The following is a 12,171-nucleotide window of genomic DNA, read 5'->3' as shown; positions in this document are numbered from 1 at the left end:
GTTGGAAACTTGTCTGAGTGCAGTAAAAAAATAAAAATAAAGGCTCAACTGACGGCATAAAACCCTTTACAAAAAACATAAAGTGTTTGTACTGTAGTGCATAATGATGGTATCGGGTGGCAATACCATGGGACTGAATGATTACCATATTCATGTAACATGGTATTTACATAGTAGGCCTACTTCTATGAATGACATGGTACTACCGAGACACAACTTAATATAATAACTATTTAATGTTTTACGTAATTTCTATTTGTAGCATTTATGCTGCATTTCTTTGGCAATGCAAGTATATGTTTTTTTGTCATGCGAATACAAAGCACATTGAATTGGAACCGGACTCCCCGCGGCTAACGCCGCTGCTCCGCCCCGCTCATGTGACGCGCTGCGGGCTGACTCAGCGGGTGGGACGGGCTCAAACCGACTCCGTCACGCCGCGTCAGTCCGGATTCGCACAAGTATGAAAATTCCACCTTCCGCTGGCGCTGCAGCGGACGCACACGATACCCACCGCCGACACCGGGCTTTCCTTCCGAGGCTTACCAAACAGCACAGCGCCGATAGATGGCTAGACGCCCTGGATCCGCTCTTCGTGAGTCTGAACGGTGAAGAGAATGGTAGGCATTGATAGCGTCCTGTTGTTGTGGTTGTTTTCTTGTGTTTGCCAGAGGCTGCGTGGCAAATCTGGCGTAAACTGACACTGAGTGCGCCTTTCAGTGACAAGTCTCTGCTTGCCGAGGCTGCTTAAGGTGGAATGAACGCTGTGGCCGTTGTTTATATGGCCGTCCTCGCGTTGACATTTCAGTCACGGAGCTCCACCGACTGCTGTTAGCGCGGCTCGAGCATCGCGTAAAACGCTGTGCGGCGCAGCGCGAGGGTCTTTCGGCTCGTGCCTCGCGCGCTGCTAGCTTTTTAGCCCCTCTGACGCGCGCGAGCCTGTACCGGCAAACCAGCGGTCAAACGGGTTGAAAACCGCTGGCGTCGCGAACAAACAGATGTTTGCGCTGCTGTTGTACTCTATAATGATCAAATGTGTTCACGGAATTGAAGCCTTCGGCTATGAGAAAACTCTTCAATTAGCTTAGCTGCTCACTCTGTATTTGAGCGCTGCTGTCGCTTGATGTAACAGTTGAGATTAAATATGTCATTAACTAAAGCAACAATGTATCCACTGCAATGGTAATAATAATAATTCTAACAAAATATTGATTCTGAGGTGAGATGATTCTTTAAAACCGCATTCTTAGGCAAACGCTGTAATAATTGCTGCATTGTGACGATTGTTATGCTTTAATCAATATCAATGAATACGTTTTAAAGTGTATCCCGACACTGCTGTGTGGTGTCTGTTAGGATGTGTGACGGGAGTGCTTGAAATGTCACTTGAGACCATTATTGACCCATCAACCGCGAGCGAATAATCGAATAAATGCCGTGAAATTTCAAAAATTTACAGTAAATATTAGGACTAAATGTGTTAAACGCAGTTATATTCGCTAATTTATCGTAGGTGATTCCTCTTTAAAATGTCTATTAAAGTGAGGATCATTGTAGAAATCAATTACTGTATAATATGCATATTTACACTGAAGAAGCGGCACAGAAACTGCATCTGAAGTGGCATTTGTGTGTATTTACACAGCCTGTTTTATGCTTAAATGTATTTACACTGCAATCACAATTTATTTAATATTTGTATGAGTTTTTTTTTTTTATATAAAATGATGAAAATAGAAATATTATATTATGATTGTATACCTTTAAATATTAAATATATGCTCTATTATGACAGCAATTAAGTTTAAGGCTGTTCTGATGCTGCATTTCATTTGAACAGAACCAAAGCAGCATCAGAACATCTTTTGAAACTATAGGGCTGAAGCGGGTCAGAGGCTTTACAGGCTTTTATCCTATGCACCATTGCGTCTTTACACTTAATTTTGAGCATGTACAGAGCAGCCTGTGTAAAGATGCCTTAGATGTGTCAAACTAATTTATTGTTGGTGATTCCTCTCTAACATGACTTTTAAGCTAGTGAGGATTATTATAAACATAAATTATTGTAAAGAAAAGCCAGCGGTATTGAGTGACATTTGAGTGATGATTCATGTTTGCAGCAGCGAAAAGTAGTCTACTAATGCAGGAATATTTTGTTAGATTTGACTTTAATGACACCAGTGTTGGGCAAGCTACTCAAAAAATTTAGCTAGCTAAGATGCCAATTACTCAACAGTAAATTAGATAAGCTAAGCTAAAAGCTACATTCAGAAAAAGTAGCAAGTTACACTACAAGCTACATGCCAAAAGTAGCTTGCCACATTTAAACTACTTAATTTTTTTTCAACTGCAGATGCACAGAGCATAGAATGTGTGTGTCTGTGTGTGTGTGTGTGTGAGCACATCTGGGCAATAACAGTGTGGTTTCTGATGGTAACAGATGGTAATATCATGGTACATTGATATACAATTGCCATTTTTATATAACATTCTGTATGTGAATGGTGCTTCAAAGTACTTCAAAGAATACCATGTTTCTACCATGGTAAACTGATATATGATTTCCATATTCATATACTATTGTGTTTACATGGTGCTTTAAGATAATTAAAAAATATCACGGTACTTCGCTATATTACCACATTCATATAATATACCATTGTATTAACATGGTGCTTCCAGGTAATGGTACAAGTCCAAAAAACTGGTAAAAAATGGTAATGTCATGGTACTTTTTAAAAGTATATTCATGTAGGCTAATATGTCTTTTGGTTGGAAAACGTATTTACCCAGAGAAGTCGTTTACAAGCTGCAAACGTGTTGAATTTTATAAAGACCCTTTTTGAATTTTAAAAAGGTTTTGTTTCCATTTATTGCATAGATACACTGCAACCAGTGTTATCTTTATTGTATGTGTTATAAAACACTCCGTGAGCTTATTGACAACTGAGAGCATGCAAAAATGATTCAGCAGTGCGCACAAGCTTTCTGAGGTATTCAGATTGAATCGTGAACTAATTCAGACTGCTTTGCTCTCACGCGTGACCAATTCATGTTAAAGAACTGACTCAGGTGAGCGATTCATTTGTGATATGACATCTATAGTTTTGATTCAAAACTGGCATTAGTAAACACCGTGTACAAGGCATGATATAGCAGTGTAGATGTTCTCAACGCTACGCTGCTACCTAGTCACTAGCTGAAAAGCTACTTGATTTAAAAACTAGCTAAGCTACCAACTCGCTACTCAGAAATGTAGTTAAGCTAATAGCTTTGCTGTTTGTTCTCTCATAATTTACTCACCCTCATGCCATCCCAGATGTCTAATGACTTTATTTCTTCTGCTAAACTCAAAGATTTTTAAAAGAATATTTCAGCTCTGTAGGTCCAAACATTGCAAGTGAATGGTGACCAAAACTTTGAAGCACCAAAAAGGTGATAAAATCATCATAAATGTAATCCATAAGACTCCAGTGGTTTATTCCATGTCTTCTGAAGTGATAAAATCGGGTTTGGGTAAAAACTGACCAAAAATATAACTTTTTTTTTTTTTTTTTTGTTTTTTTTTTACTATAATCTTGAAATCAGCAGTCTGTTTGGCGATCGTGATTTCAAGCTCGATAACACTTCCTACCGCCATCTAGTGCTCTGCGCATGCATATTTTTCTAGGAAGTGTAATTGAGCTTGCAATCATGATTGTGCCTAGAAACTGCAAAGACAAAATGGACAGTGAAAAAGGAGTTATATTTTTGTCTGTTCTCACCCAAAATCGATTGGATCGCTTCAGAAGACAATGATTTAACCACTGTCTTATGGATTACTATTATGCTGCCTTTATGTGCTTTTTGGAGCTTCAAAGTTTTGGTTACCATTCACTTCATTTGGGATGACATCTGGGATGTCATGAGGGTGAGTCAAGGATGAGAGAGTGTTCATGTTTGGGTGAACTATCTCTTTAAATGAGCGAACTTATTTGCCACTAGGTAACTGATGTTATCATACAGCTACCTAGTTAGAAATTTCAATTTCATTACCTCTGTTAAGATGCAAATATGGTATCTGTGGTGCTGAAACCTGTGGACGATTCATCGTTTCTGAATGCTTTAATGTTTCACATCAGTGACTGCTTTTCTACACTACTTTGGGGTTTGGACTCATTTGTAAATGTTCACACATTAGAATTGTGTTCGTTCTGCTTCTCATTATTTAGATGCTAATTTTTAAGTTTGTTAAACTAGTTTTCTGGAGTCATTTGTCCACTGGACATTTTTGGGACACACAATTTAAAACTTTTCAGCTTGGTTCATTTATATCATTAATATTAATAACATTTGATGTGCATTCATTCAGTCCACCATTTAGCAGGTTTCTGCTTGAGCTTAAGTGTTTTATGCATTTATTAAAAATTAAACTCATAAAATATATTGCTTATTTCCCATAAAGGTTGGGTGGGATGTACTTTCTAAAAAGTGAGGGGACATGTTACAATGGTTGCTATATCTTTGGATTTGTGTCTTGAGTAGAAATTGTTGAAGATTTTTTTTCTTCACACAGCAACTTAAAGAGTCACATGTCTAGGATTACTGTAATACCAGTTTTGAACAAAATACAGACAGCGAGAAAAAGAGAGAGAGACAGACTGAAGAAAGACCATGTGAAGGGTTTGTAATTCACTCTTGAGCAGCAGAAGTGTGTGTGTTGTGTGTGTGAAATACAGAGAGAGACCAGGGTGTTTCTAAAGGCTGGTGTTTTGACTAATTCGATACTCTTTATTGTGATATCTCATTCTTTAGTGGCTTTGCGCCAGAGAAGCTTGACGCTGGTACGCACAGGACAGCTGGAAACTTCACATAATCTAAACACACAAGAGCTCCAGTTCAGAGTTCAGACTGATTGAATTTAGTTTTGAAGGTGAGGATCAGGGCGATCCACATGTGTGCCAGTTTGATCCAGTTTCAGAAAAATGTGATCCTGATTTCCTGCAAATAAGTGTCCAGTATAGGTCCCTATTACAACAAAATTTCAGAAAATTCCTTAATTTGTTAATACTTTTTCCGAGGAAAGATAAACAAAGGATGACGAAAGCTAAAATGTTAAAATTGTATGGATCAGTATTTACGGAGTAATCAATTATTTTTGTAAACTGAAAAGTTTCACTTATAATTTTGGAGCAAAACTACAGGTAAAAAAACGAACAACCTTAGAAAGGTGGCAGGATCGTTGTATTTTTACACAAAGATGTGGAGGTCTAGTACAAAAATAATTTGAATTCAGCAAACCTTGTTGCATTATATGCCAATGGTTTGACTCCAAAAATGAGAATAAACTCCTTTGTGTTGTTTTCCAAAGTTGGAATGCCTTTAACCTCCTGAAATTTGAGCTTGACTGCTTTGTGTATTTTCCAATCTCCTTTTTTATTTGTGACTAGTAGGCCCTAAGAAAAGTGCAAACACTTTTTCAAATGAAGTTTTCCTCAAAATGCATGTCCACATATGTGGACAGTGGGACTAATTTGTGATATTTTAAATTATAGAAAATTTAAAGACATTTTTTATTACTTTTGGTATGTTTCCAGGATTGTTGGTTATTAATGTTTTTGAGATGTAACAGACATTACATCAGAAAATAGCATAATTCATTGGCCAGCATCATCCAAACCTTGTCAAAACATGTCAAGCACATTATAAATTCTGAATCTATGTACTGATTGTGAGTGTCCCATGTCTGCCAAACATGGAGAGTGGTTCAAACTGGAGCCTGAAACTGAACAAGGAAGTTTGAATAGTCTGATAGGAAGTTTGGATTGAATGCAAATTGATCTTTAGGATGCTTCCTATTTAGTGAATGACTTAATGTCCAGTGTGCTGTCTGTCTGCACTGGTCTCAGAATAGTTTGAAATGGACCTTATTTTCATCCTAACTCCATATAAAGCCTCTGAAAGCAAAATTTTCCAGCTTTTGTATTCATCCATTAATTAATGAATGAATGAATCAATGAATATAGGATTTTAAATGAAAATGAGCATACAGTCCACGTACGTGGTCATTGTGTGCCGTTTTGCATTAAATCACTAACATTTTAAAAATGGCATATCGAATGAAACTAGAGACTTTAATCTTTTTGCTCAAACAGATGTCAATGTATAAACTTAAGGTTTCTTCCCAGATATAGTTTTGTTGGCATTTCTCCCAAAGACAATCTCAGCTGTGATCAACGCCATGTTGATTGGTCACATGACTCCGTACGTCAAAATTTTAGCCCTTTACTGACAGCCCAGATTCTCCTGAACTGAGATCAGTCCGTTTAAATGATATGAAATGATGCGTTGCATATAGCGAAGCCAAAATACAATGTCCACGCATGTGGACGTGGGGTCGCATGAGGTTAATCAGATGTATTAAAGTAGGGCCCTATGAAATCAGTTTATTTTTTTTCCAAATTATGTTTAATTTGTTACCAAATTCCATGTTTTCCCTTTTATTTTGTATGAATTCCAGGTTTTAAAGTTGAATTACATTTGTAATTTAAAAGAAAGGTTTAATCAAATGAGACCATGTTTCCCACAGGATTTTGTGAGACTGGTGGGTGGCCCTCGGACCCTCTATGGGGTCAGGAGGCATGCTCATTGCTCCCTGTAAGAAAACTTTGTACATTTCAAAGTTAAATGCATTAATCTGTTGCACTTTTGGAGCATCTTAAGAGGCTCTATGAAGAACTTTGTGACCTAGTAGTAATTTAATCATAAATGGTGATGATGTGGCAAAAAAAGCACACCCACAAAGCATGGTATACGAGATAATGTTTAATGCAGTTCACAAAAAGTAAAAACACAAAATTGACTAGATCATACATTTAAAAGAATTTAAGCAAAAGTGCTTATCTGTGTTGAACTTGCTCCTCAGATGCTGAAAATAGTTAGTCAGAGCCGCTGGTAATAACGTTAACATTAGACTAGGAGTGAGAGATGCCTTGCCGAAGCAATGGCGCAAAACACAACATTAGTGATCTTTTATGTTATATATGTACAAATATTTTTGGTTCATTAGGAAATTGTGTTGGGCCGCCACAGTCTAGGTAATTCATGGGAAACACTAAATGAGTCAACATACCATTTGCATTATTCTTATTATCAAATTAAGAGCTTCTATTCTGATCCTCACAGCACAATCCAAAACCCCAAATTAGATTTTGATTAATATTATTATCATTATTTGGTCAAATACAGGGCTGCATATTAATGAAAGCAGTGATGAAACTCTTGCTTGTGAGACATTGCTTAAATATAATGTAATTATTATTGATTTATTATTATTATCATTATTACTACTACTACACTGAATATTACATTTTGCAGAATATTACATATACAGAAGAAATATATTTCGGTCGCCTTTTTTCCATTTCACGCGTCTAGGTAAAATGGGCTTTTATTTTGACATTTTACCGCAAAACAGGATGTTTTCGTCGAGTTCTTACCTCCGTAAAAGCCGTTCGCTATATTGGCTAATGTGCTTGTTAATCATTTATACACCCACATATTGTACATGATGTATGTGATTGGTGTTTAAGCAGTGTTTTGACACACATACTGTATATTTGTTTAATTCAATCTTAGCCTTTTATGTTTTAATCATCACGCTAGGACTTTCATTTGATCCCAAATATGTCCAATTTCGTGACATTCCGTTTTTATGACTGGTTCCTCTGTTCCGTCCATGTTTTCCGCAACGCGGATATCTTTACTGATTCTGGCTTAAACACTTATTCATTTTTGTATCTTTATTTTAATGCCCTATATGCTTAAATTCTAGAGATATGGGACTCTCAATGTGGCTCCATCCGTAAATTGTTAAACTGTACCAATTTTCCATGGTCAAAAAACAAATGTGGGTGAAATGTTATGAAGCTAGTTTTCTTGTCCAACAAAACAAAGTCTGAAGTACAAATAAAGTTGAAACTAGAAATGTACCTTTATTTGTTTACATAAAAACAATAATGTCACAATTTAGTCCAAAAACACTTTTATTAAGAATAAGTGGCACGTGGCTCTTCAGTGAGTGCAATAACAATTTCAGGATTTCAGAAATGTACATCTGCAAAGCTCTGGCATGCATCGTCATATATGCACTATATATAGTGTGTGTGTGTGTGTGTGTGTGTGTGTGTGTGTGTGTGTGTGTGTGTGTGTGTGTGTGTGTGTGTGATATAGCTGGCGTTGCCAAGTAAGGCACTGAAAAGGACTTTTTTTCTTTTTTTTTTTTTTTTTATATGGTCAGGAGGCCATATGTTACTTAATTATTCACTCCACTACAGTTATCAGATTAGACAGTGATTTGTGTTTTATGTGAAGTGCTGGAGTCTTTAGTGACACTTACGTAACTTACCATCTTTGGGATTCTGAGATCAGATCGAATGTGTCAGGTGGTCATGAGCACAGCATTACTCTCACTGACCTCCAGTGGTTCTGTGTTGACCCCTGTGGTGACCCCTCATGCCCTCTGGTCACAACATTAGACTAACATGTGGGATCATTGCATTGTATTTGACTACAGGAGTAGAGTATGGATTTAATGTATTGTATGAAAACTCAGGAAGTTGGTTTTGTGAAGACTCTCTGTATGTCCTTAGGACAAACTCTATGCTTTGATTTCAGGGCCCGTGTATCTATTATCTGCTGATGATCTGATAAAGTTAGGGGATGCTGTTGACATATTATCTTTTCTTTATGACTGTGTTTGAGTGTGTTGAGCTTCATAGAGTTATCTGGAAAATTCATCTGATCTTTGAGATCTGAGATTGTAGATATGCGGATACATGAAGTTTCTCTTTCATCGTATGTAGCAGGGACAGTTTAAGTGTGAAGTGTCATTCCCAGTGCAAGTACATCTATAGTGTTATGGAGTCACCATACCTATAGTGTGATTAAGTCATGTACAGTGTCCGACAACCTAGTAGTTTAGCTGTTTTTGCATGCTTATTGCTTTATTGTTCATGCTCCATGCTTTTGAGTTTGTAGTAATTAAGTATGCCAGTACTGGGACATAAAGTTTTGTCTTGATTCCAGAGACCTATCACTGTTCGCATTTGAATGTAATGAGGCTAAATTACCTTACAATTCATTATTATTTAACGGAACAGTGTGTAATTTTTTCACCACTAGTGGCACCAGATGGAATCGAACGCATCAGTGCCCGCCCAATATTTCAGCTGTATTGGTTCCGTATTGTATTGGCTCAATGGCATATTTTTGTTCTTAGTTCTGTTGCTAATGTTTTGTAGACTTTGTTATTAAAAGAGTGCTGTTTAGTAACCTGTTTTTGTGTTTTACTTTGGTACTGAATATGGTATCGAGTACCGTGAAATTTCAGTAGTATTGGTACCTATTGGTACTACTGAAATGTTGGTACCGTGACAACACTAGATTGGTGAATATTATTGCTTTAGTGATTTTGCATTGAAAATTATATTTATTTATTTTTTTAAATTGAAAAACTTAAACCAAATCGCACTTCAAACGAAATTAAAAACAAAAAGAAAAAAACAAACATCTATAACCACCTTTCCAATATCTGTCTATGACAACAGGTGGACAATTACTAATATAAATGAATATCTAAAAACAATTATAAATGTAAAACATAATAATTATAATAATGAAAATAATCACTGAAATATAAATCGTGGTTCGAGGTGAATGTGTTTTTGTAGTATTTTATGATTTATTCACAGATGTATAGGCTATATATAAAATTACCATGCAGAGTTGCGTTCACTATGAACTGCTCTGTGGAATGAAACTGAAATGAACTCCAAGCACCTCCTGAGCTGAGATGTCTGAGGTAATTTGCAGCACTCTTATAGACCAGTGCTTCTCAAACTTATTAAGCCAAGCACCACCTTCGATCAAATCAGAGCATTCAAGTTCCACCAAGTCACCACCAATGTTCACTCAAACATTTTTCAGCATTCGGCAGATATAAATTTTTAACGTAGTCTTAAGGATTGTGAGCAATTTACACAATGCCATATTTGATTAATATCAATATTTCTGTAGTTTACACATTCAGCAAGAGTGTTTCTAAAATCAAACATACAATATTAACATTTAGAAGTTTTGCAATCCAGTTCAAACAAACTACTATATATATTTAGAAATTTGGAGCACTGCTAGACCCTGTTTTTCATCTCATCCACTGCAATTATGCAGCAGGCATCACCCTTAAAAATAAAGATATGTGTATGTGATCTATGAAAACAGCGGCTGCAGTAAGCTATCTGAGGTTCATTTGAATCATGCCATTACCAGTTGTTAACTTGAAAACTGGTCAAACTAAGTATTTTCCTTCCCTTTAATCATGGGTGACATAGCAGCAATGCTCATCACATAACAGCCCTGCACACAGCTGTCAGACGTGCATCCATTTCCCTGTCCCTCATCCGAGCAATCTTCCTTGACATCAAAAACAAAATACAGCCAAATACAACTCTGTGTATTTGAGTCAAAAGCACTTGAAAGCATTTAAAATCATAGACTTTAAGGAAGTCTGAGTAATGTGTAAATTAAATGGAACGATAACTTACCTCATTCGCTTTAGTATTTGTTGCTCTGTTTTCGGCATGAGAATAATATTGTGCTGTGCGCACAGAGAACGAGAACGTTACCTATTCACATCCTGCACTGCCGATGGGGGGGTGGGTAAAAAAAGAAAAAGGGTAACTCAGCAAGTATTGACGCTGACTACCACTCCTGGAGTCGCGAGTTCGAATCCAGGGTGTGCTGAGTGACTCCAGTCAGGTCTCTTAAGCAACCAAATTTGCCCGGTTGCTAGGGAGGGTAGAGTCATGGGGGTAACCTCCTTGTGGTCGCGATTTAGTGGTTCTCGCCCTCAATGGGGCGTGTGTGCATGTGTGCGTGTGTGTGTGTGTGGATCGCAGAGAGTAGTATGAGTCTCCACATTCTGTGAGTCTCTGCGGTGACATGCACCACGTGATTAGATGCGTGAATTGACATTCTCTGAGACTTGTCCTCCACCACCCTGATTGAGGTGAGTAACCGCACCACCTCAAGGACCTACTAAGTGGTGGTTATTGGGCATTCCATATTGGGGAGAAATGGGATAAAATAAATAATTATATATATATATACTTATTACAATTGTAATCATAAATTAGAAATAAAACATGGAACAGTCACAAACTGTTCATCGAAAAACCTTTACCATATTACACAATCTCACATACTGTTTCCGGAGGATAGTGCGTGAACTGGAAAGCAGCATGTGTTTTAATACAATAATATGTGCGGCGTTCTTGGAGTCGCATGACCTTACATCAGCCAATCAGTAGAGAGATTCTGTATGTGCCAGACTGCCTGGTTACTGCCTTGTATATATGAGCACCCCCTCCGTCTCGCTTTGTAATATTCTCGTTCACCCTCAAAAACATTCATCACCCCCCCCCCCCCTCCACACACATACATGGTCCCTTGCTGATTAACTGTGCTGAGAAAATACAGTTAAATACTAGTTTAAACTAGTCTCTCACAGTGGCGTCTGGTGATGTTTCTGTACTCATTGCTGCGACAAAAGGATGAAGATGAGGAGTATGAGGTAGACTAACTAAATCTGAATCTAAATTGATCAAACTTTCAGTGTATCTATATGTCTAATCTTCTCTGGTGAGTTGGAGATTGTTCGGGCTGTGCAGCTATTGAGTGTTTGACTGCAGAACGGTTGCTGTGAGTGGGCTGAAAACAAAAGAGAACTCTGGGAAATTTGATAAAAAAAATTCCTTGCCTTTAAATCCGCGAACGGTCTCTTGCTGGAGATATTTGAGCTTGATTTAATTTGAAAACCTGATGAAGTTGAACGGAGCAGTGACACTCAAAGAACTGCGACAATGTCTTTTAATGTTGTTAATTAAGTTGATCCTGTGAGGTGGTTGAATCGTCATAGGTAAGAGGGTTTGACAGGTTGGGCAGCCATAATCCTGGTATATAGTCTGAACTTGTAATATACAATATACATCTCAAACTATGATGATGGAGACTGGGTAACCAAGTGTCACAGGAACAAACGTTGTCTTAGATATGATTCAGGTCTTGGATGGCACACCCACAGATTCCTCACTGACCTTCTTGTGTATATTTCACACACAACTGGCAGGAACT

General features: G+C 37.4%; 1 protein-coding gene across 1 annotated transcript in view; it reads left to right on the top strand.

Annotated features, from left to right (window-relative positions):
- Positions 1–457: 457 nt before the first annotated feature.
- Positions 458–12,171, top strand: part of LOC127661350 (transient receptor potential cation channel subfamily M member 7-like) — a 47,453-nt gene continuing 35,739 nt past the window's right edge. The window contains exon 1 of the mRNA XM_052151996.1: positions 458–620. Coding sequence (XP_052007956.1) covers positions 618–620 — 3 coding nt within the window. The 5' untranslated portion in view covers positions 458–617. The remainder of the gene's footprint in view (positions 621–12,171) is intronic.

Source organism: Xyrauchen texanus, chromosome 21 (assembly GCF_025860055.1).
Source record: "Xyrauchen texanus isolate HMW12.3.18 chromosome 21, RBS_HiC_50CHRs, whole genome shotgun sequence".
Taxonomy (NCBI): domain Eukaryota; kingdom Metazoa; phylum Chordata; class Actinopteri; order Cypriniformes; family Catostomidae; genus Xyrauchen; species Xyrauchen texanus.
This window is presented reverse-complemented; position numbering and strand designations above follow the sequence as displayed.